Source organism: Apium graveolens, chromosome 6 (genome assembly GCF_009905375.1).
Source record: "Apium graveolens cultivar Ventura chromosome 6, ASM990537v1, whole genome shotgun sequence".
NCBI classification, from domain to species: Eukaryota; Viridiplantae; Streptophyta; class Magnoliopsida; order Apiales; family Apiaceae; genus Apium; species Apium graveolens.
In genome coordinates, this window is record NC_133652.1 from 54,420,818 (window position 1) to 54,447,169 (window position 26,352).

The 26,352-nt window shown below is 35.6% G+C and overlaps 3 protein-coding genes across 3 annotated transcripts; all 3 read left to right on the forward strand.

Moving 5' to 3' along the window:
- Positions 1 to 1,054: 1,054 nt before the first annotated feature.
- LOC141667557 (putative germin-like protein 2-1) lies at positions 1,055 to 2,056 on the forward strand. Its single transcript, XM_074474102.1, has 2 exons — positions 1,055 to 1,282; positions 1,364 to 2,056. The coding sequence occupies exons 1-2, from the start codon at positions 1,153 to 1,155 to the stop codon at positions 1,900 to 1,902; spliced, it is 669 nt and encodes a 222-aa protein (XP_074330203.1). The 5' UTR covers positions 1,055 to 1,152; the 3' UTR covers positions 1,903 to 2,056.
- A 12,771-nt stretch (positions 2,057 to 14,827) lies between these two features.
- Positions 14,828 to 15,795, forward strand: LOC141667805 (putative germin-like protein 2-1). The gene is made up of 2 exons (XM_074474428.1): positions 14,828 to 15,002; positions 15,121 to 15,795. The coding sequence occupies exons 1-2, from the start codon at positions 14,873 to 14,875 to the stop codon at positions 15,669 to 15,671; spliced, it is 681 nt and encodes a 226-aa protein (XP_074330529.1). The 5' UTR covers positions 14,828 to 14,872; the 3' UTR covers positions 15,672 to 15,795.
- Positions 15,796 to 19,318: 3,523 nt separating this feature from the next.
- On the forward strand, positions 19,319 to 20,320 carry LOC141667558 (putative germin-like protein 2-1). Its single transcript, XM_074474103.1, has 2 exons — positions 19,319 to 19,546; positions 19,628 to 20,320. The coding sequence occupies exons 1-2, from the start codon at positions 19,417 to 19,419 to the stop codon at positions 20,164 to 20,166; spliced, it is 669 nt and encodes a 222-aa protein (XP_074330204.1). The 5' UTR covers positions 19,319 to 19,416; the 3' UTR covers positions 20,167 to 20,320.
- The last annotated feature ends 6,032 nt before the right edge of the window (positions 20,321 to 26,352 follow it).

Here is a 26,352-nt window from a genome sequence, read left to right on the forward strand (position 1 = left end):
TTTACTCTAAAATTAACTTTTAATTTTTTTTCATGCACCGTAAGTTTAAAAACCCCAAATCTATATTCGTGATGTCTAATGTTAGTGAGTAAATCACATAATAATAATCATACTTAGACGTCGATTTTCTTAAAATTATTAGAATTACAATTTTTCAAAATATTGATTGAATTTTTAATCTAATGTTTTCGTTTCCCAGAAGCACATAAAAATCAATCTTACATGATTTAGCACTAAAAAAATGTTATCAAATATTACATGTAATGTACCTTCAGGATAAGGATGATACTTAAATCGTTAATTGTATATATTACATCCTCGAAGTTGAATTTTAGTACAATACTGTGAAAGATCAAAAAAATTAATATTGAAAATATTAAAATCACAATTATCTATATAAATGTACCTTAAATACCTTAAATTGAACTAGGTTTGTTATATTAGGTAAGACTTCCATGATTCCCTTCACCTTGCTGGTTTATTAGTAACTTAATAAGCAGCCAGCGTTCTTTTGTGGCAGCAATGGTATGTTACAAGTATATATAAACTTATAAGCAGGTAAAATTGATTGAAATACATGCAAAGTTAATTACACGTGGGTTGAAATGTCTTGAACTCATTTTGCGGAATACATTGCATTTTGAATATATGCTCAGAAGCTGACAGTTCGCTATTTTATTAATAACATTAAGAAACAGATTGAGGTGCTTGGTTTTTTATTATTGTTTCCTGGGGAATACTAAAAGCAGTGCACCTAATAAATTTAACAATTAGTTAAAGATGATCTGTTGGATAGACTTTTAACCAAACTATGTCATGCACATATATATAATTAAAATAACAAATGCCAGATACTTAGTTTTACCACTTCAATTCTCGACCGAATTGCCATTTTTACTACTTCCGGTATCTTGACTGTGCATAATTTATATAATTAAATCAGACTCATTCTTATTACATTGACTATGTCATGCAAGCAATATATGTGTATCTTTTATCCTCTCTGTCACACTTTCCCTCGTTAAAGTATTGTATATAAGCCATAGACAATATCTATGTCTTCACAACTCAACTCTCAAAGCTCATTATCTGTTCTCTAAACGTTTCTCCAACTCGTTTATACATATCACAATTATATCCAAAAGTTTGAAGATGGTTTCATCAAGTGGCTCCAAAGTTCTTTTTATATGTTTTGTTATAAGTAGTATGACTTGCTTTGTTGCTCTGGCGACCGATAATAATCCTCTTCAGGATTTTTGCGTTGCTGATGCAAATAGCCCAGGTATATATATTTCATGCATGATTCACATATTTAACTAACTCACTTTGTTGTTCACTTTGAAAAATATAATTCTTTTTTCAGTGTTGGTGAACGGACTAGTTTGTAAGGACCCCAAGGTTGTAACTGAAAACGACTTCTTTACTGGCGGATTGAACATAGCCGGTGACACATCATCCACTAAAGTTGGATCAAATGTAACTACGGTTAATGTTGCCAGGATTCCTGGACTCAACACTCTTGGCATTTCCCTTGTTCGTATTGACTTTGCACCATGGGGAATCAATGCTCCACATACTCATCCACGTGCTACTGAAATTTTGACAGTTATCAAAGGTACATTGAGGGTTGGATTTGTCACTTCGAATCCAGAAAATCGTCATATCACCAAAGTCCTTAACGAAGGTGATGTGTTTGTGTTCCCAGAAGGTCTTGTACACTATCAACAGAATATTGGACACGATAATGCAGTAGTAATTGCTGCTCTTAGCAGCCAAAATCCAGGGGTTATCACCATTGCTAATGCTGTGTTTGGAGCCAATCCTGATATATCTGCTGACATTCTTGCCAAGGCTTTCCAACTAAACAAAAACACAGTCCAGCAGCTGCAGGCACGATTTTAAGCAGGTGAACGTATTGGATTGGTTATAATTAATTCTTATGGCTGTGAAGCCATTGTTCAATTATTGTTTAATTACTAATATTTGACATTGATGATTTTGATATTTCATTGTATCGCAATTTGCTTGTTGGCATCAACCTTAAATAAAAATATCAGCGGTGACTGATTGTGTTTTATATATCTTGGTTAATTGCAAGCCTCAAAACTTTGAGGTTTTACCATATCATTGTGATATTGGAGGCTAAGACAGCCTCAATGACATCTCATTCAATATGATCACATGTTTCTTTTTCTTACTTTTTAACTTCTACTAAAACCTAGGAAGCAAGAGTGCGTGTGCGTGTGCGTGTGAGTGAGTGCGGGTGCGCGATACGGGGATACGAGAATTCGGCAAAAACTTAAAGTTTTAGTCTAAAACTTAAGAAGGCCTTTATTAATAAAAAACTTAAAAAGGCCTCATCAGTCTCATAACCGGTCAAGACAATTTTTGTGATTATCCGATTAGAATGAAAGCACTTCATTCAAATGTATTTGCTAAAAACATCTCACATCAATCTGTTTGGCATGACTTGTGCAATTTAAGTGTTGATAGAATTGCTTCTTGTATTGTTGTCACGCCAGTATTGAGGAAACCGAATGTATAAGGTAAGTACCTTTATGAAATGTGGAATTTTCATAGCCAAATCTTCCACTTGTATAATATAAATTTCAACAAAGTCAAATGGACGAGAATAGTATGTAAATTTAGTTAAAACATATACATTGACGGTTATTTTCCGACTGCATATGAAACAGGGTTTTGAACTGTCTCTGAGATTTTTTCCTACATGAATTCCTTCTATTACTAGGAGGTTATCTATTATATATTCATCTGAATGCCTTTAAAAGAACTTTTGAATGAAAGTCCTAATTTACTTGTGTGAGCATGTAGAGTTTTTCTTAAAGTATCCTCACCAAAGGTGATAGACCGGTGGTTATTAGACTAACCATCCTCAAATCTCAAAAATTAAAACAATATGTATTTTAGGACAGAGTGAGTATTTCAAAATGATAGTAATTCGAATTTAAGTTACAATTGAATTGCCCAGTACAAATCACATTTTTTAGCCTATTAATCAAGCTAGTTTTTTTGTTAAGAAGAAGAATAACTTAATCAAGTAGTTTGTTAGTTGGCATATTTAAAGAGTATAAGATCTTGTTTAGATCTTTTTCTACTATATTAAAATTTTAGAGCGACTGATTACTTAACATGATATCGGAGCTCGATTTATAAAAGGACTCGATTTCGAGATCTCACCTTCATTTATTTGATTTAAATTAAATATTGTAATTGGTACAAGTATTCGTATTGGTTATATTTGTTAAACTTAAGGTTTTAGAGCGATTGAACACTTATCATGCATGTAGGCATGTATACCCATGCATAGTTGGCACTTATTGGCATACATCTATGTTGGTAAGACTGCGTAGCTATATGAACAGTTACGTGATAACTCAACACGATAACAACACTAGAACAGGACAGGTTAATAATATTACGTCTACACAAGAAATCAAGAAGAATGAAGATAAGGCAAATACGAATAATCAGAAGATTAGAAGATTAGAAGAAAGCCTGAACTCTGTCTACAGGTCACTGAAAAAAGTTCATTAATATGATCATGCCTCAGTGAAGAACAAAGGTTAAAGACTTTCAGGGTTTCAGAAATGTTGAAGATTCAGTATACAATTGCTACCGAAAGATTTCAGTGTATTGGCATTGATTGAAGATAGACAGTGTTCGAAGCATAGGAATCTGAAGAATTGAAGACAGGGTATAGACAGAGGTTAATGAAGACGTTGTCTAGAGTACCAGAAAGGATTCTAGTGAAAGTACAATTGTTTATTGACAGTCAGTGTCTGAAGCAATAAAGTTGAGGCAAGCTTAACAATGTATTCAAGGCTATAATACGAAGACATGAATCGGGGTTAGTCGTCTGTGAACCAGACCAGTTGCACTAGGCATCAACAGCTCGTGAAAGGAATCTGGGTATTATTTATAGAAGGATTGTTAAGTCGAGGAACGTACTTAGGTTGAACGTTTATCTGTTAAAGTACGAGAAGAGGTGCGCAGAGTATTCAGCTAAACAGCTCAGGGGACTAGCGAAGCTTAAAGTTTAATTGGTAAATTAAATAAATTTATTTAATGGACTTTAAAATAATTTATTTAATAAACTTAAATTGATTTATCTATTATAAACTTTAAATAAGTTTATTTTACAAATCTAAATTAGTTTATATATATAAGTTATATTTAAGTTTATTTTATAAATTAATTTAATTACACTTTAAACTTAAAAAAAAAAGAAAACAAAAAAAGGAAAAAGAAAACAAAAAGAAAAAAAAAAGAATACAAAAAACAAAAGAAAAGCAAAAAAAAAAAAAAAAAAAAAAAAAAAAAAAAAAAAAAGAAAAAAAAAAGAAAAGCAAAATGAACAAGGAAATAAAAACATGTACAAAACCATTTTGATTAACCAAGTACATGTATATTTACTGGTTAAACAACCTTGTCGCCACACAGGATCCCCCTCCCCCCGTTGTCGCCACACACTACTGTCGCCACATAAGAACAAAATTGTCGCCACAGAAGCTATCAATTCTCAGCCACACATTATTGGATAAAAGACTACACTTTACAGCAGAAGAGATTTAAGCCATTCATTCTGAATAATTTCCTGTTCATCTTCTCTCCCAAAAATAGAAGTGAAATGGCAGCATTGATTTACAGAGAAGTTCAAACTATTTGTTTATCCGTTTAACTTCTCACCGGAGTAACGTTATAATGCCCGATTTAACTCTTGTATATTCTTAGGGGCATTATAATCTTTACCCGGTAATTAAATCATAGTACAAACAAAAGCTAGATTATTGTATAGGATTTGATTTGTAAATATTTGTAGTAGTTAGGAACTTTATTGTTCTTAGATTGTAGCCGGTTAATTTATTTACTGGAGTGTAGCAACACCCTCGAGGATTTATATATGAAAATATATTTCCCCGAATATCTTGTGTTCCTCGTTTTTATCGTTCCTGTTACGCCTAGATCCTTCGGTCGCGTGAACAGGCTTCGGTTGTATTGAAGATGACTTCGGCCGTACCTGAAAGTGAAGAGAATGCGAAACCCCCGATTCACCTCCGGTGTGAGAATCAGAATCTGGCTGTAAAAATAGGGTAGTAATACAAGAGAAGCAGAGTGTTGAGAATGTGTCTCCTTGTCTTACTTTACAAGGGTTTTTATACCCAATCCTGCAGTCAATGCTGATCCGTTACAAATCATTAAGGAGGGAGGGAAAAGGGGGCGTTATGTCCCTTGTTCTGTCCAACGGCCCGCGAATAGTGGGCCTCGGCCTGAGCTTCCGTGGGCCTTCGTTACGCGGGCGTGGAGGTCCTTCGGCCCAGTTGCACAACCGCTTAATGGGCCTTCGTTCGATGGGCCTTATTGGGCCTATAACCAACATGTCCCTGTCCTTCGGCTGGGCCTTCGGGCCGGCCGACGGACACCGATCTCGGCCCATATTGGGGTGAAAGAACCCTAGGGCTATCGCTTCAATCCCGCCTCGATCTTCGGTCGTACACGTGGCAAGCTTATGGGGACTTGCAGTGCATTGATGACAGCTGGTGGCACGTCGTTCCATGACTCAATCTCAGCCGTTGAATGCCAACCGTCTTGATCTGGGACGTCCATTTCAAAATCCCCCAAACGTCGCTTTTCTAAATTTATTTTAGGCGCCTATATAAGCCCATTTGTATGTTTCATTTCCTTTCTATCACTTTAGATTCTCCATACACAGTGACAAATTGCGGTGAATCTCTCAATCACGGGCAACAGCAACTCCGTCTTCCCAAATCATCCCATTTCAATCCAAGAACATCTCCAAATAAGTAATTCTCTTTTCTTGTTTTCCAGTTTTGAATTTGCATGCTAGTTTTCCGTGTTTTAGAGAGTTTGCATGTGGACTTTTGTTCTGGGTTTATGGGGTTTTTCTGGGTTTTTGTGTGTGCTATTGCGTTTTTCTGGGGTTTTAGGGTATTTCAGGGTAGGTAATATAGGTTTTTGGGTTTTACCAATTCTGGGGAGGCCCCAAGGGTTTAAAGATGGCATGCGATGCGTTTTCTGACCAAGAACGTTCTTCGAGATTTCTGGGTTTTAGAACGCCCTTCGGGAGCCAACCCAGGGCTTAAACAGGTGGTCTGGAGCGATGTTTATGAAAGGCTCTGTAGGCAAGAACATCCTTCGGGTGGGCTCGGCTCAGGAGCAGCCTTCGGAAACAGCCTCCGGGGTTCTGGTTCGTTTGGTCCTCGGGCGTGTACTCGGGTGTTTATTTTTTCTTTTATCTGCTAATTTGAGTACATGGACTAATGTCTCTCTGTTCCTGATACAGGGACATGGACCGAGCAGAACGTCCCCCGGATTCTTGGGACCCCTTATCCAACAGCTTGGTGGGAACGTCTTCCATTCGCCCCGAGCGGACGGGACGGGCCCTATACGGTTCGACTGCCGACTATCCCGCAACCAATAATAGATCTGAACTGACGAAAGAGCGCGTCATTCAGATGTACGATAATTACTCTGTCCCCCGAGGGCTTTATTGGCTGTACGCGCCGAGGGAGGGTGAAAGAATCTTCGACACTCCCGGGGTACCGGACGGATATGGAGGCTGCGCCATAGGGATTTCGGAGGCGGCCTTCAAATGTGGCTTGAGGGTGCCACCGTTGAAGCTGATTAAGCACCTCTTCTTCTAGATGGGTATCGCCCTCGGACAGATGGACCCGAACGGGTTCATCCACATTAACTATTTTCAGAACAGGTGTCTTTACGCCGGGATCGCACCCAGCACTCGCCTATTCTGGTACCACTACGATTTCAGGAGGAATCCGAAGAGTGCTGGTTTTTACACCATCGCCCGTCGGGCAGGGCGACCTGATTGGACGGTGACCAACTCGAACAATAAATCCACTCACACACATTGGTGTTATGTGAGTGGTCCAGGGTTGGCGGCCATGTCGGTTTGGCGGGATGTAAACCCCGCACTGCTTCTCATGCCGAGCTTGACCTTGGAGGAGAAGGAAAGATACACGGCGTTGGTAGACGTCAATGTGAAGAAGCTGGGTCCTGGAGAGTTCAGGGACAAGGACTGGCTCTTCAGCTTGTGGGGTGGGGGTAACAAAACTTCTTCCTTGGTCTTTTCTTTAGTTTTGTCCCAGCACCTGTATTTGCTTTTTCTTATTATGCATTCGATTATATATATGCTTGAACTGACTTGTTTTCCCTTCTTATTTCAGTGTCTTCAAGGGAGGCCCTGATCGAGAGAAAGAAGGCCAGGGCAGCCGAGAAGAGGGCGGCCGAAGAGGCGGCGAAGAAGGCTGCTGATATGGGGGTTACGCCCGATCCCTCGGAGGGCACAGGCAAAAGGGCCCAGACCGAGAAGCCTTCGCCGCCCCGTCAATCTCGAGTGGCTTCTGAGGCCGAGGAGGGGGACGATCTGGAGTACATGGGAGAGGGGAACCCTTCCAAGAGGACCCGGAGCAAGGAGGGGATTGTGCGCTCTTATCTCCCGGGGTGGGGCGTGCTCACGTCCGACCATACTGTTTACCCAGCCCGGCAATCCACGAAGGAGGTGGCTTCGGATCTCTGCCATGGCCTTCAGCTCCCGGTCGACCTTCCGACCTTTGCTTCGGCCTCTGCTACCGAAGCCTGCACGGAGCTTCTGTCATTCCTGTCCTTGGTATGTTTTTAATCTTCTATTTTTCTTCCATCTTTTTCCTTTCGGAATCCTTTAGTAATATTTTTGTCGTCCTTTTGCAGGCTGCCCCTTGGGCCGCAACCGTGGAGGATAAGGTTAAGGATATGGAGACTCGCATGGCCGCGGTGAAGGAGTCGGAGAGGAGGGCTACAACGGCCGAGGAGGAACTTGTACGGGTGAAAGCCCAGAATGAGGTCGAAGCCGCTGAGCTGAAGAAGGATAGATCTCGGCTGGAGACCGAGCTAGAGAGGGAGAACCAGAGGATTTCCCATCGAAACGTCCAGCTGAAGAGGTCCCGAAAGGAGCTTCGGAAGAAGCAGAAGCAGCTGGACCGGACTGAGGAGCGATGTCTCCAGTTCGGGGCTGATTATTGTTTCTATATTTGTTAGTGAGATTTACAACACAAACTACTAACAATGAATACATATTCGTGCTACGACATACACGCTAGTACATCTGATTTATTCAAAGAATTAAAACAATTAAAACATTTAGATTAATTCCAACACTATTGGATAAAGTTTTTCAAGACTTGGAAGTTTAGTTTTGTAGCATGTCTTAGTATTAAATAAATTAGAATTTCCTATCTAACAAGCAGGTTAAGAGCAGAACTTGAATTTTTTCGGTTGGGATGATAATAATATTAATAAATAATATTGAAGTCACCTTGGCAAAAAAAAGAAAAAAAAAATATTCCAGATGAGGTGTATCCTACTGGTAGATGTACTAAGAGTAGCGCGCTAGTCTGGGCACTTCATCAGTACTGATCACTTGAGTCTGTCATAATAGCAATAGTCTGCCATTATTGATTATTTTATCAAGGGTATACAAGAAGAAGAAATGGTCATGGTCTGGTCTTGCAATGTTGCACGTCATAGTTAATCAAGATGACAAGTTCTTGGTAATCTGCAATTACTAAATCTTAGCGGAAAAATAGAGTCAGATATTTGTTTTGATCCATATAGTAGTCTTATAGTGCAAGATAGATTCCTGAAGAATACTCTATAATAAGTTGTGTTAGACTATAATTTTATTAGAGACAAAACATATTTGGGTGATTAATTTTGGTACTACATTTATTCTTAAGACAAATTATCTAGTTGCGATCAAATACCAAGTTAATTGCATATTACATAGGTGTCGAGATAGTAGATTCTAGGGCGAAATCCTTTCGACGAGGGGTGAATGTAATGACCCTATCTAAAAAATGGTAATAATAATAATTATATTTTACTTATATCAATTTAAATTTTGGGACTTGCAATCATTTCAAATTTTTATAAGTTAAATATTATACTTCACATTATAAGTCATTTTTTCAAAACACTTGATTTTATATTTATTCAAGTGCATCTTATACTTTTAAATGAGGTATATGATTTGACAAGTGTTATATTTTATAATCTAATATTTGGTCCTATATTTAAATGTGTCAATAAAATGATTATTTAGTGATGACTAATCTAGTTATTAATATTCTATATATATATATATATATATATATATATATATATAAGCTGGGTAATTTTATAGAGTGGGAGTTAAGGCCAAAAGAAAATTAAAAATGATAGTACGCAGGTATTTGGAAGAGGGAGATGGAAGGGTAGTATTAGGTAATCTTAAAGAATACTGGTATCAACAAGGACTTACCCCTATATTGCATTATGGAAAAATTTAGTCCTAAATGATCGAAGGATCACTCAGTTTCTTGGTCTACGTTAGCAAAGAAATGTATTTTAAATTTGCTCAAGAAATACTTGATAACTCATTTAGAGTATTTTGTGTAAGTACTATCTTGTCTGATAAGTGCGTACATTTTGTCTTTATTATTATTTTCATTCTTCGTATTATGTTTATTTCCGACTTTATGCTCCGGATAGTAAAACTTATTGCGCTTTTTTTCGCTCATATCGATTATACTCATTGTTCAACCAAATTCGATAAAAGCAAAGGATCAACTAAAGGAAGAAGAATGGAAAAAATGGAGCATCAAGTTTTGGATTGACTTGTTTTCTTAGGAATCTACAAATGACTAAATTTTTTGAAGTTTATAGTATTGGTATAGTATGTATCAGGTTTAATTGTTTTGTTTAAGTTGGTCAGGACCATTTCGTTTTACTGTTTGTACAAATATGTTGAAACTTATGTAGTAATATGGCTTGAACGTCCTGGAAATCTAAGCTATTTTATGTAAAAAAGTAATATCTCAAGGTTTAATCAAATAAAGTAAATTTTGTGGTGTTTCAGTTTTCCACTTCAAGATAAGTTATATCTTGGTCAAGGTCATCGTTATAAAATATAAATGGTCAAAAGCACTATCTTCGTCTTTGCATGAGGAAAATATAGGCCCGAGCCATGCTCTCACCATTTCCGGAACCTTTTTAGTCAGAATATAGAGACATAGTAAATCTGTACCTGTTAGCGAGGCCTACAACTAGTTTTTAGCATACGATACATGTCTTCTCTAAAACACTTTCACAGTAAACCTCTGACCTTCTACTTCTTTGCTATATCTTTGGACATTTTTTCGAGTAGAAGGTAGAATTTGATTCCAGAGAGCACTAAGGCGAACAATTTTTTTTTTAAATCACTGGTGAAGAGTTGTAGCTGCTATATACCTCAAAATTTCAGGATCCAACTATTTTTAAGAATCCTTGGAATCGTAATCAATAAATTAAATATTCCTAAATTATGTACATGACTTAATCAAAAAAAAATGCAACAAAGGGAATCAGAAGTATCTTATAATAAAAATATTAAGAAAAATGCTATGTTTACAAAAATCGTTCCCCAGACCGAACTGGAATGATGAGTTATCATCATGTTATTGGATATTTACTGATAAATTAAATGGACCCTCGTTTATTAATATAAATCTCGCGAATAAAAAGATGACAGGTGTCATTTTGGGAAAGTTTTGAATATTTTTTTGTGTATATAGCATTGCTTAAAAAGTTTAGATGATCTACTAAGTTTATTTAGAAGAAGTTGTGGTATATGGAGAATAGTAGTTTAGCAATTCAATAGTTTACACTAAAAGAAAGATGGCCTTTACCGACCGCTGGAGTGGTCGTTTTAGGTCCAAAGTCGCTCGGTATTAGGAAATAAGGATCGCAATCTGATCAGACAAGTTAATCCTAATTATTGTTTACTTTTTTGGTTGAATTTTACATTCATCAACATAAATATACCTAATTTTAAATTCTTAAAACAAGAATATATAATCCTTAATTGAAATAGTGAGAAAGAAACAGAGGGTATAAGAGAAAGACATAGAGACAAAGTCTCCGAAGCTAATTAGAGAAAGGGAGAGAGAGAGGGATGTTAACCAGGTGAAAGAGGGGTTGTCAAGGTAGAGAAAGTAAGGGATTTTAAATTTTTAATGTTATAATTAAAAAACCACAGCACAATATTGACCGAAATATCGAACTATGTATTGGTCGGTCTTTACGACGTAGTAACATGGCAAGGATCGGTTAATTATAATTTGGCTTTCTAATCATATTAATTGATCATTTTTCTTTTAATCTTTTAATAACTGCTCAACAGTCGATATAATTGGTCGGAATAAGATATGTCAATGGTTAATCAACCAAATTTGACTGCGATTATAATAATCGGTCACTAAAAATAGATCATTAATTCCTTTGTAATTCCGATCGATTGTAAATGTTAGTCATTTTCTTCCCATTTATATATTGGTTCGGTTAGTATTATGCGGCCGGAAATGACTCTATTTCTTGTAGTGTAAGTAGCTGTATCACATTATTTATTTAATAAAAGTAAAAAATATATATCTAAGAGCCTATTCCTCTTAATATAATTTAGTAGATGCGATATGCAATACCAGAGCATCTTAGTAGTTTGAGCTTAATTTTATAAGGACATGGCAAGCGGAAAATAATTTAATTAAGTATTCAGTGTTTATGACAGAATAGATGTTTCACAAAGTATGTGAAAGAATCATTATTTTCTGTCAGAAAATTAGCTTTTCGAAACAAATTTACTAACTTTTATCACAATTGCCCTTTCTCCTTGTATTGTGAGCCCAAACTTTTAATTTCTCAAAATATTTGCAGAATTATCTATAATATATTATAATAGACGAAATATTAAAAGTTTGATAGTAGGTCGGTACTTACTGAAATTACTTAATTGCCCTTACTTAATCTTAGTATATTCTTAATCAAATATATTAAAGTCGTTAAAAAAGACTACTTCAAATTGAAAATTTGATAATTGGTCGATCGTACAATGCTTGCTAAATTTACCTAAATGTCCTGACTTAATTAATTTCAAAAACTTTTGTTTAGAAAATTTATACTATATTATGATAGACAAAATATCAAAAGGTTGGTAGTCGGTTTGTACTCACTGAAATTACTTAATTTACCTTACTTAATTTTACTATATTATAATTTAACTTATATTAAAGTCGTTAAAAAAACTCTACTCCAAATTGAAAATTTGATAATTAGTCTATCGTACAATTCTTGCTAAATTTATTTAAATGCCCTTACTTAATTACTTTCAAGAAAAAAAATTAGAAAAAATTATATATTACTGGGAAAATGATAGAGACCTTAAATATATTTACCAAAATTTTTCCTAAATACTGATGTGTCAACTTTGTAATTACTAAATTTCCAAATAATGATATGGACCATGCATATATACATATGCGTCCCCAAATCAAAATGCGTCACATATTTGTTCTGTCATTTAATAAAAAAATTGGATAATAAATTTGGGATACCTAACACTACTCACAATACTTTTCATTCTTAATCCATGACAATACAACATGAACAACTCTAACAAATCTACAATTACGCATAACACTCGTTTTCGTCTTCTCTCCTGTATTCAAACCTTTCCATTTCACAACACTAACCTTTTAATTTCTCGAACATAATTCGAATTTCAGTTTAGCTCTCCAAACTATATGCGAGAACAATTTTAAACCTATTTTCATTCAATTACATTTTATTAATTAATTATATCTATTTATAATTAATAACTTTTATTAATAACAAATCTCTTTTTAAGTAATATTTTGGTTTCACTTATTTTTTATTTCTACCAACTTTTGGTTTCAGCTTTTATGATTCATGTTACAACTCTAAGTTTATTGTTTTTATTTTTGTTATTCTTATATGACTTATAATTCTGTATATATTATTTTTAGGAAATTTACCAAAAATACTAGTTTTTGTAAAATTATTCGCGGTTTTACTAACTTCTGAAAAGATTTGAAAAAATACCATTTTACTCTGAAAATATTTACAAAAATACGATGTTGTATAATAGGTTGTAATTTAGTGTAAATTGTGTAACTGTTTTAGGTTGTATTTTATGTTACATTTTATGCCGTAAATATGATTTCAATTTACGGAACATAATTTTGCAATTCTTTTTTATAATTTCAAGTTGCAAACGTGGTTGCAAAAATGATTGCAAGTATTTAGCAAATATTTTTAAAAAGTGATAGTATTTTTGCAAAAATTTTGTAAAACTTGGGTATTTATGAAAAAATCCTTTATTTTTACCCATTTTTTGAATTTTATAAGCCATACTTTTTTATTTTTTTATTGGTTTGAATCCTGTTTTTAATTATATTTTAAAATATATAGGTTCATATATTGGTCCAACTAAATAGGTTTCGAAAAATATAAATCACGACCAAGTAAATAGGTCATGTGTTTAAATTGAAATATTTTAATTTAGAATACTTAATATGTTGGTAGAATTTCATTTTAAATAAAAATAATATGGATATTATAAATACTGTATTTTGATTTCACCCCTTAAAAATAATAAAGATTGTTCAAACCTTATTATGATTACAATTCTATATCAGTAGAATTCTAAATTATTTTTTGGTAGATACTTGTTTTTATTTTAGTACGGTTACGCTGTATTTTTGTTTGACCCCTAGATTTTTATTTCATATAGATTTTTATGTTATTTTTTAACGAAATATAGATTCCTGGAATCATATTATAATTATGATATTTCTATTTTCCCTCTTTTATTTTTATTAAAATAATAAATTAGAATCATTTGTACATTGTAATTAATAAGGGAATCCATTTTTAAGGGTACTTTGGTTTCACCATTTTCGGTTTTACGAACTTTAATTTCACCCCTTTTAAATGTTACTATAGCTCTAAATATATGATTATTATTCTTTTTTTTATTCCTATATGACTTTCTATATGTAATATTTTCCTTTTTTATTTTTATATACCAAATATTTATATTATTTTTATATAAATGGAATCGTATATATATAATATTTTAGTATTTAATTACTTATACATCAAAATTATATATAATAATAATATAAAAATATATTACTACTAAAAGACCCGTGCATAGCAGCACTGCATCTCCCGGTTTTTAAACTATTTTAAAATAAACGGCTGACACTGACAAAGTTATTGAGTTAACAAAGAGGGTACAAATTAGGGTTTTATAAAATAAAAGAAATTAGTGATTTAAGGAAGTAGATATTGTTGGATTATAAATTTTGTTATCATTTTTTATATTTGAAGTTAAGAGCACGTATAAGACTTGCTCCGACCATATGGTTGGAATTGCTCTAGGCGGCAAACATTCTTTTGGGGCAGCAGCGTAGGAGAATTATTATATATTAAGCAGGTAAAACTGATTCAAACACATGCAAAGGTTTTACCAGCTGCAGGAGAATTAGCTTAGACGCGGGTTGAATTTGTCTCAAAATCATTTGCTGAATACATTGCAATTTGAATATCTGCTCAGAAGCTGACTAGTTAGCTATATTGTTATTAACATTGAAAAACATACTTGAGTTACTTGGTTTTTTCATTATTGTTTCTTGAGGAAACTAGAAGCAGTGAACCTGATACATTTAAAAACTAGTTAAAGATGATCTATTGGATAGACTTTCAACCAAGTTATGTCACAACAATAAATATAAATAAATAACAGATGCCAATTACATATATAGTTTTACTACTTCTCTGTATCTTGAATATGTCAGTGCCATAGGTAAGCAATTTTGTATATATTTTATCCTCTCTGTCACACTTTCCCTGGTAGAAGTTTTCTATATAAGCCTTGGACAAGATCCGTATCTTTACAACTCAACTCTCAGAACTCATCATTTGGTCTCTTAGCATTTTTTTTAACCAAAAGTTTTCAAATATGGATTCTTCAAGGGGCTCCAAACTTGTTTTCATATGTTTAATTGTAAGTAGTATGACTTGCTTTGTTGCTCTGGCCACTGATAATAATCCTCTTCAGGATTTCTGTGTTGCTGATGCAAATAGCCCAGGTATATATATATTTTAAATGCATGCATTCTTGACGTAACTACCTCATTTTCATATTATCTGTTGTCTACATTTTACTTGTACACTACAAACATCTGACAGACTTGCTTCTTTTTTCAGTTTTGGTGAACGGACTAGTTTGTAAGGACCCCAAGGTTGTAACCGAAAACGACTTCTTTACTAGCGGATTGAACGTAGCTGGTGACACATCATCCAATAAAGTTGGATCAAATGTAACCACAGTTAATGTTGCTAGGATTCCTGGACTCAACACGCTTGGCATTTCTCTTGTTCGTATCGACTTTGCACCATATGGAATCAATGCTCCACACACACATCCCCGTGCTACTGAAATTTTGACAGTTATCAAAGGTACATTGAGGGTAGGATTTGTCACTTCAAATACAGAAAATCGTCATATCACCAAAGTCCTTAACGAAGGTGATGTGTTTGTGTTCCCGGAAGGTCTTATACACTACCAACAAAATATTGGACATGATAATGCGGTAGTGATTGCTGCTCTTAGCAGCCAAAACCCAGGGGTTATCACCATCGCAAACGCTGTATTCGGAGCCAATCCTAATATATCTGCTGATATTCTTGCCAAAGCATTCCAACTAAACAAAAACACAGTCCAGCAATTGCAGGCGCATTTTGATGAAGCAGATTGATGAACGTATTGGATTTATTATATATTTCTTAATTAAGGCTGTTAAGCCATTGCTCAGTTGTTTAATTACTGTTATTTGACATTGTTGCCTTTAATTTTTATTTGTATCGCCATGTTCTTGTAGTTGTTGGTATCAGCCTTATTAAATAAAATCTCATCGGTGACTGAAGTTATGGCTCTACTTTACTTTAGGAACTCCAGATAATATTTGTTAAGCTTTGACATTTCTTGTGTGCATTTAAAAAGAGACATCTTCTAAATCTTTCTGATGTTGTTTTTCCAAATGTAGTCGATTTAATTAGTTAAGTTCTCTTTAAATAACTAGTAAGTTTCCACTCTCTTCTTATTCTCAACTCTAGGCCAACTAGGTACTTTATCATAGTACAACATATTCATCTCTAATCTTAAACTCTCACGAAAAACAAGTTTAGCCTAATTTTTATATAAATTTAATAAAAATAATCATTTTTCAAAAATTAGCCAACTTTAACATTCGGCATATCCAATTGTCCAATATATAAGATACAAACTATCATTTGGAGTATTCTATGTATATAGTATACCAAACTGTCAGTAGGGCTACCTAATATAAATTGAGATACCCAATTACTTATAGTGGAGTATCCAATTGGCTAAAATTGATCATCGTTTTTAGAATGGTTATTTTGATTAAATTTTTAATAATTGATAATTTTATCATTTTATTCTTTCGATTTTGTGTGTTATGATTTATCTTTTTTTAAGATATCTAAATATGTTAGGAATTAATAGTATGCATAACCATATTTTTGTGATTATAAATTCTTTTTGTAAAGGAATTGATTATAAAATTTGATCATGTATATTAACATTAAGAGTAAAATATATTTTGCACCACCTAACAATTTACGTTTTTTCCGAATTTGTTCTATTTTATTTATCTTGGCACCTTGTGCCTAAAATATTAATTGTCGGTTCGTTTTACATCTCCGAATCGTTTAGTGTCCTAATTAACTATTACCGAAAAATTGACCATGGGCAAAATTGGGAAAAATATCATTCAAAGTTTAGATAATAATAGAATAAAACCTCATAATTCCAAATTTCAAAAATCAACAACTTTGAAAATGTTATTGAACTCCAACTCTCAGAGACCAGCATAGAGTTCCATAATGAGCACTATCCATTTCTAACATCTAATTTGGTGTTTGGTAATTTTTGAAAGGAAAATACTAAGGGTACCAAATTGGTTCCCAAAAATAATTACAAAATGTCAAGTGTCAAATTTTTATTGGCTAAATGAAAATGGACCTCATGCATTTACATCAAAAGCACCAATTAAATCATTTTAAACTGCCACATCTACCATGACACATCATTTTTTAACAATTTTTTGTAAAATTTTTTGTGCATCTAGCACTACTCTTTTGAAATTCGGTTGATTTGGGGTTTTGATTACGATTAGGGTTAATTAAATATTCTTGAAATCAATCTACTATGTCGTGGTGTTAGTGGCATCCAAATCGAGCATGTGAGTAGCAGTCATGAAACTCTCATCGAACCCCAAAAGATTCTATTCAAAATTATTGAAAGATGTAAGGAACTAAAACCTGATTTTAGGGTTTTATTGTTTAAAATTGGGGGTTTAATTTCTAGACATTTTTTATAATTTTTGATATTATAGATAGCTTTCACTTATCATTAGCAATCGATCCATGTATTTATTTGTAAATTTTGTGTTTGATTTAGTAGAAAACGAAGTTAGGATTTTGTGTGGTTTGTTCTCCGTAATATTGGACTTCAATTTTGATTATACAATAATTACGGAATCAGGAAAATAAAAGCATGAGTACATGTGATAGACCGTATTCGGGAAAGTTACTAAAAATATAACTAGTTAATCATAAACGAATCTCGTTTTAGTGAGTAGTACTTTTATTATATTTTTCAAATCATATCATACAAGATAAATTTGAAATTTTATAATTAATTTTTATATGAATAAAATTGATATATCTTAATATCTGTATGGTTGGATCATTGAAAAATATTTCTTTTTTAAAAAAAATATTTGCTTACTAACGACCGTCGCAAGTTATTGTGCGCTGAAAAATTGAGAAAGGTTGAATTTACCGCCAAAAGTTTGGCAAAAATTTCAAATTTACCGCTTCCGCCGATTTCAGTTGTAAGTTGGATGATCTTAACTTTTCTGTCATAAGTTTCCTGTCGTAATGGAAAGTTCAAATCGACGTAATTTTCAAATAACGTTGTATGAATTTCCCTTTTTTTAATGTCTAATGCCAAATTTTAATTATAAAATATTATTCTTGCGACGATTTGGTTTTCCGTCATAAAAAATTATCATAATCTGACATAAAGTGGCGTACCCAATTATTTCGTCGCAAATTTTCCATTACAAATGAACTCTTGTAGTGTGGTGAAAAGAGCTTTCTGATTCTACCATTGCACAAACTAATGTTAATAGTCAATTTGGACGAAATATGGTCAAAAAAGTTCAAATTAAAACAACTAATATTTAGGTTCAAGGTGCCAAAATTTAAATAATATATAACCATTTTAAAAAAAGGCATATTGCTATGGATGCAAAATAATATTTACTCTAAAATTAACTTTTAATTTTTTTTCATGCACCGTAAGTTTAAAAACCCCAAATCTATATTCGTGATGTCTAATGTTAGTGAGTAAATCACATAATAATAATCATACTTAGACGTCGATTTTCTTAAAATTATTAGAATTACAATTTTTCAAAATATTGATTGAATTTTTAATCTAATGTTTTCAGTTTCCCAGAAGCACATAAAAATCAATCTTACATGATTTAGCACTAAAAAAATGTTATCAAATATTACATGTAATGTACCTTCAGGATAAGGATGATACTTAAATCGTTAATTGTATATATTACATCCTCGAAGTTGAATTTTAGTACAATACTGTGAAAGATCAAAAAAATTAATATTGAAAATATTAAAATCACAATTATCTATATAAATGTACCTTAAATACCTTAAATTGAACTAGGTTTGTTATATTAGGTAAGACTTCCATGATTCCCTTCACCTTGCTGGTTTATTAGTAACTTAATAAGCAGTCAGCGTTCTTTTGTGGCAGCAATGGTATGTTACAAGTATATATAAACTTATAAGCAGGTAAAATTGATTGAAATACATGCAAAGTTAATTACACGTGGGTTGAAATGTCTTGAACTCATTTTGCGGAATACATTGCATTTTGAATATATGCTCAGAAGCTGACAGTTCGCTATTTTATTAATAACATTAAGAAACAGATTGAGGTGCTTGGTTTTTTATTATTGTTTCCTGGGGAATACTAAAAGCAGTGCACCTAATAAATTTAACAATTAGTTAAAGATGATCTGTTGGATAGACTTTTAACCAAACTATGTCATGCACATATATATAATTAAAATAACAAATGCCAGATACTTAGTTTTACCACTTCAATTCTCGACCGAATTGCCATTTTTACTACTTCCGGTATCTTGACTGTGCATAATTTATATAATTAAATCAGACTCATTCTTATTACATTGACTATGTCATGCAAGCAATATATGTGTATCTTTTATCCTCTCTGTCACACTTTCCCTCGTTAAAGTATTGTATATAAGCCATAGACAATATCTATGTCTTCACAACTCAACTCTCAAAGCTCATTATCTGTTCTCTAAACGTTTCTCCAACTCGTTTATACATATCACAATTATATCCAAAAGTTTGAAGATGGTTTCATCAAGTGGCTCCAAAGTTCTTTTTATATGTTTTGTTATAAGTAGTATGACTTGCTTTGTTGCTCTGGCGACCGATAATAATCCTCTTCAGGATTTTTGCGTTGCTGATGCAAATAGCCCAGGTATATATATTTCATGCATGATTCACATATTTAACTAACTCACTTTGTTGTTCACTTTGAAAAATATAATTCTTTTTTCAGTGTTGGTGAACGGACTAGTTTGTAAGGACCCCAAGGTTGTAACTGAAAACGACTTCTTTACTGGCGGATTGAACATAGCCGGTGACACATCATCCACTAAAGTTGGATCAAATGTAACTACGGTTAATGTTGCCAGGATTCCTGGACTCAACACTCTTGGCATTTCCCTTGTTCGTATTGACTTTGCACCATGGGGAATCAATGCTCCACATACTCATCCACGTGCTACTGAAATTTTGACAGTTATCAAAGGTACATTGAGGGTTGGATTTGTCACTTCGAATCCAGAAAATCGTCATATCACCAAAGTCCTTAACGAAGGTGATGTGTTTGTGTTCCCAGAAGGTCTTGTACACTATCAACAGAATATTGGACACGATAATGCAGTAGTAATTGCTGCTCTTAGCAGCCAAAATCCAGGGGTTATCACCATTGCTAATGCTGTGTTTGGAGCCAATCCTGATATATCTGCTGACATTCTTGCCAAGGCTTTCCAACTAAACAAAAACACAGTCCAGCAGCTGCAGGCACGATTTTAAGCAGGTGAACGTATTGGATTGGTTATAATTAATTCTTATGGCTGTGAAGCCATTGTTCAATTATTGTTTAATTACTAATATTTGACATTGATGATTTTGATATTTCATTGTATCGCAATTTGCTTGTTGGCATCAACCTTAAATAAAAATATCAGCGGTGACTGATTGTGTTTTATATATCTTGGTTAATTGCAAGCCTCAAAACTTTGAGGTTTTACCATATCATTGTGATATTGGAGGCTAAGACAGCCTCAATGACATCTCATTCAATATGATCACATGTTTCTTTTTCTTACTTTTTAACTTCTACTAAAACCTAGGAAGCACGAGTGCGTGTGCGTGAGTGCGGGTGCGCGATACGGGGATATGAGAATTCGGCAAAAACTTAAAGTTTTAGTCTAAAACTTAAGAAGGCCTTTATTAATAAAAAACTTAAAAAGGCCTCATCAGTCTCATAACCGGTCAAGACAATTTTTGTGATTATCCGATTAGAATGAAAGCACTTCATTCAAATGTATTTGCTAAAAACATCTCACATCAATCTGTTTGGCATGACTTGTGCAATTTAAGTGTTGATAGAATTGCTTCTTGTATTGTTGTCACGCCAGTATTGAGGAAACCGAATGTATAAGGTAAGTACCTTTATGAAATGTGGAATTTTCATAGCCAAATCTTCCACTTGTATAATATAAATTTCAACAAAGTCAAATGGACGAGAATAGTATGTAAATTTAGTTAAAACATATACATTGACGGTTATTTTCCGACTGCATATGAAACAGGGTTTTGAACTGTCTCTGAGATTTTTTCCTGACATGAATTCCTTCTATTACTAGGAGGTTATCTATTATATATTCATCTGAATGCCTTTAAAAGAACTTTTGAATGAAAGTCCTAATTTACTTGTGTGAGCATGTAGAGTTTTTCTTAAAGTATCCTCACCAAAGGTGATAGACCGGTGGTTATTAGACTAACCATCCTCAAATCTCAAAAATTAAAACAATATGTATTTTAGGACGGAGTGAGTATTTCAAAATGATAGTAATTCGAATTTAAGTTACAATTGAATTGCCCAGTACAAATCACATTTTTTAGCCTATTAATCAAGCTAGTTTTTTTGTTAAGAAGAAGAATAACTTAATCAAGTAGTTTGTTAGTTGGCATATTTAAAGAGTATAAGATCTTGTTTAGATCTTTTTCTACTATATTAAAATTTTAGAGCGACTGATTACTTAACATGATATCGGAGCTCGATTTATAAAAGGACTCGATTTCGAGATCTCACCTTCATTTATTTGATTTAAATTAAATATTGTAATTGGTACAAGTATTCGTATTGGTTATATTTGTTAAACTTAAGGTTTTAGAGCGATTGAACACTTATCATGCATGTAGGCATGTATACCCATGCATAGTTGGCACTTATTGGCATACATCTATGTTGGTAAGACTGCGTAGCTATATGAACAGTTACGTGATAACTCAACACGATAACAACACTAGAACAGGACAGGTTAATAATATTACGTCTACACAAGAAATCAGGAAGAATGAAGATAAGGCAAATACGAATAATCAGAAGATTAGAAGATTAGAAGAAAGCCTGAACTCTGTCTACAGGTCACTGAAAAAAGTTCATTAATATGATCATGCCTCAGTGAAGAACAAAGGTTAAAGACTTTCAGGGTTTCAGAAATGTTGAAGATTCAGTATACAATTGCTACCGAAAGATTTCAGTGTATTGGCATTGATTGAAGATAGACAGTGTTCGAAGCATAGGAATCTGAAGAATTGAAGACAGGGTATAGACAGAGGTTAATGAAGACGTTGTCTAGAGTACCAGAAAGGATTCTAGTGAAAGTACAATTGTTTATTGACAGTCAGTGTCTGAAGCAATAAAGTTGAGGCAAGCTTAACAATGTATTCAAGGCTATAATACGAAGACATGAATCGGGGTTAGTCGTCTGTGAACCAGACCAGTTGCACTAGGCATCAACAGCTCGTGAAAGGAATCTGGGTATTATTTATAGAAGGATTGTTAAGTCGAGGAACGTACTTAGGTTGAACGTTTATCTGTTAAAGTACGAGAAGAGGTGCGCAGAGTATTCAGCTAAACAGCTCAGGGGACTAGCGAAGCTTAAAGTTTAATTGGTAAATTAAATAAATTTATTTAATGGACTTTAAAATAATTTATTTAATAAACTTAAATTGATTTATCTTATAAACTTTAAATAAGTTTATTTTACAAATCTAAATTAGTTTATATATATAAGTTATATTTAAGTTTATTTTATAAATTAATTTAATTACAATTTAAACTTAAAAAAAAGGAAACAAAAAAAGGAAAAAGAAAACAAAAAGAAAAAAAAGAATAACAAAAACAAAAGAAAAGAAAAATAAAAGAAAAGAAAAAAAAAGAAAAAAAAAAGAAAAGCAAAATGAACAAGGAAATAAAAACATGTACAAAACCATTTTGATTAACCAAGTACATGTATATTTACTGGTTAAACAACCTTGTCGCCACACAGGATCCCCCTCCCCCCGTTGTCGCCACACACTACTGTCGCCACATAAGAACAAAATTGTCGCCACAGAAGCTATCAATTCTCAGCCACACATTATTGGATAAAAGACTACACTTTACAGCAGAAGAGATTTAAGCCATTCATTCTGAATAATTTTCTGTTCATCTTCTCTCCCAAAAATAGAAGTGAAATGGCAGCATTGATTTACAGAGAAGTTCAAACTATTTGTTTATCCGTTTAACTTCTCACCGGAGTAACGTTATAATGCCCGATTTAACTCTTGTATATTCTTAGGGGCATTATAATCTTTACCCGGTAATTAAATCATAGTACAAACAAAAGCTAGATTATTGTATAGGATTTGATTTGTAAATATTTGTAGTAGTTAGGAACTTTATTATTCTTAGATTGTAGCCGGTTAATTTATTGACTGGAGTGTAGCAACACCCTCGAGGATTTATATACGAAAATATATTTCCCCGAATATCTTGTGTTCCTCGTTTTTATCGTTCCTGTTACGCCTAGATCCTTCGGTCGCGTGAACAGGCTTCGATTGTATTGAAGATGACTTCGGCCGTACCTGAAAGTGAAGAGAATGCGAAACCCCCGATTCACCTCCGGTGTGAGAATCAGAATCTGGCTGTAAAAATAGGGTAGTAATACAAGAGAAGCAGAGTGTTGAGAATGTGTCTCCCTTGTCTTACTTTACAAGGGTTTTTATACCCAATCCTGCAGTCAATGCTGATCCGTTACAAATCATTAAGGAGGGAGGGAAAAGGGGGCGTTATGTCCCTTGTTCTGTCCAACGGTCCGCGAATAGTGGGCCTCGGCCTGAGCTTCCGTGGGCCTTCGTTACGCGGGCGTGGAGGTCCTTCGGCCCAGTTGCACAACCGCTTAATGGGCCTTCGTTCGATGGGCCTTATTGGGCCTATAACCAACATGTCCCTGTCCTTCGGCTGGGCCTTCGGGCCGGCCGACGGACACCGATCTCGGCCCATATTGGGGTGAAAGAACCCTAGGGCTATCGCTTCAATCCCGCCTCGATCTTCGGTCGTACATGTGGCAAGCTTATGGGGACTTGCAGTGCATTGATGACAGCTGGTGGCACGTCGTTCCATGACTCAATCTCAGCCGTTGAATGCCAACCGTCTTGATCTGGGACGTCCATTTCAAAATCCCCCAAATGTCGCTTTTCTAAATTTATTTTAGGCGCCTATATAAGCCCATTTGTATGTTTCATTTCCTTTCTATCACTTTAGTTTCTCCATACACAGTGACAAATTGCGGTGAATCTCTCAATCACGGGCAACAGCAACTCCGTCTTCCCAAATCATCCCATTTCAATCCAAGAACATCTCCAAATAAGTAATTCTCTTTTCTTGTTTTCCAGTTTTGAATTTGCATGCTAGTTTTCCGTGTTTTAGAGAGTTTGCATGTGGACTTTTGTTCTGGGTTTATGGGGTTTTTCTGGGTTTTTGTGTGTGCTATTGCGTTTTTCTGGGGTTTTAGGGTATTTCAGGGTAGGTAATATAGGTTTTTGGGTTTTACCAATTCTGGGGAGGCCCCAAGGGTTTAAAGATGGCATGCGATGCGTTTTCTGACCAAGAACATTCTTCGGGATTTCTGGGTTTTAGAACGCCCTTCGGGAGCCGACCCAGGGCTTAAACAGGTGGTCTGGAGCGATGTTTATGAAAGGCTCTGTAGGCAAGAACATCCTTCGGGTGGGCTCGGCTCAGGAGCAGCCTTCGGAAACAGCCTCCGGGGTTCTGGTTCGTTTGGTCCTCGGGCGTGTACTCGGGTGTTTATTTTTTCTTTTATCTGCTAATTTGAGTACATGGACTAATATCTCTCTGTTCCTGATACAGGGACATGGACCGAGCAGAACGTCCCCCGGATTCTTGGGACCCCTTATCCAACAGCTTGGTGGGAACGTCTTCCATTCGCCCCGAGCGGACAGGACGGGCCCTATACGGTTCGACTGCCGACTATCCCGCAACCAATAATAGATCTGAACTGACGAAAGAGCGCGTCGTTCAGATGTACGATAATTACTCTGTCCCCCGAGGGCTTTGTTGGCTGTACGCGCCGAGGGAGGGTGAAAGAATCTTCGACACTCCCGGGGTACCGGACGGATATGAAGGCTGCGCCATAGGGATTTCGGAGGCGGCCTTCAAATGTGGCTTGAGGGTGCCACCGTTGAAGCTGATTAAGCACCTCTTCTTCTAGATGGGTATCGCCCTCGGACAGATGGACCCGAACGGGTTCATCCACATTAACTATTTTCAGAACAGGTGTCTTTACGCCGGGATCGCACCCAGCACTCGCCTATTCTGGTACCACTACGATTTCAGGAGGAATCCGAAGAGTGCTGGTTTTTACACCATCGCCCGTCGGGCAGGGCGACCTGATTGGACGGTGACCAACTCGAACAATAAATCCACTCACACACATTGGTGTTATGTGAGTGGTCCAGGGTTGGCGGCCATGTCGGTTTGGCGGGATGTAAACCCCGCACTGCTTCTCATGCCGAGCTTGACCTTGGAGGAGAAGGAAAGATACACGGCGTTGGTAGACGTCAATGTGAAGAAGCTGGGTCCTGGAGAGTTCAGGGACAAGGACTGGCTCTTCAGCTTGTGGGGTGGGGGTAACAAAACTTCTTCCTTGGTCTTTTCTTTAGTTTTGTCCCAGCACCTGTATTTGCTTTTTCTTATTATGCATTCGATTATATATATGCTTGGACTGACTTGTTTTCCCTTCTTATTTCAGTGTCTTCAAGGGAGGCCCTGATCGAGAGAAAGAAGGCCAGGGCGGCCGAGAAGAGGGCGGCCGAAGAGGCGGCGAAGAAGGCTGCTGATATGGGGGCTACGCCCGATCCCTCGGAGGGCACAGGCAAAAGGGCCCAGACCGAGAAGCCTTCGCCGCCCCGTCAATCTCGAGTGGCTTCTGAGGCCGAGGAGGGGGACGATCTGGAGTACATGGGAGAGGGGAACCCTTCCAAGAGGACCCGGAGCAAGGAGGGGATTGTGCGCTCTTATCTCCCGGGGTGGGGCGTGCTCACGTCCGACCATACTGTTTACCCAGCCCGGCAATCCACGAAGGAGGTGGCTTCGGATCTCTGCCATGGCCTTCAGCTCCCGGTCGACCTTCCAACCTTTGCTTCGGCCTCTGCTACCGAAGCCTGCACGGAGCTTCTGTCATTCCTGTCCTTGGTATGTTTTTAATCTTCTATTTTTCTTCCATCTTTTTCCTTTCGGAATCCTTTAGTAATATTTCTGTCGTCCTTTTGCAGGCTGCCCCTTGGGCCGCAACCGTGGAGGATAAGGTTAAGGATATGGAGACTCGCATGGCCACGGTGAAGGAGTTGGAGAGGAGGGCTACAACGGCCGAGGAGGAACTTGTACGGGTGAAAGCCCAGAATGAGGTCGAAGCCGCTGAGCTGAAGAAGGATAGATCTCGGCTGGAGACCGAGCTAGAGAGGGAGAACCGGAGGATTTCCCATCGAAACGTCCAGCTGAAGAGGTCCCGAAAGGAGCTTCGGAAGAAGCAGAAGCAGCTGGACCGGACTGAGGAGCGATGTCTCCAGTTCGGGGCTGATTATGTCCTGGAGAAGGCCCATGGCCTGAACTGGGACTATAAGCAGTTGATGGACGACAGCCTGGAG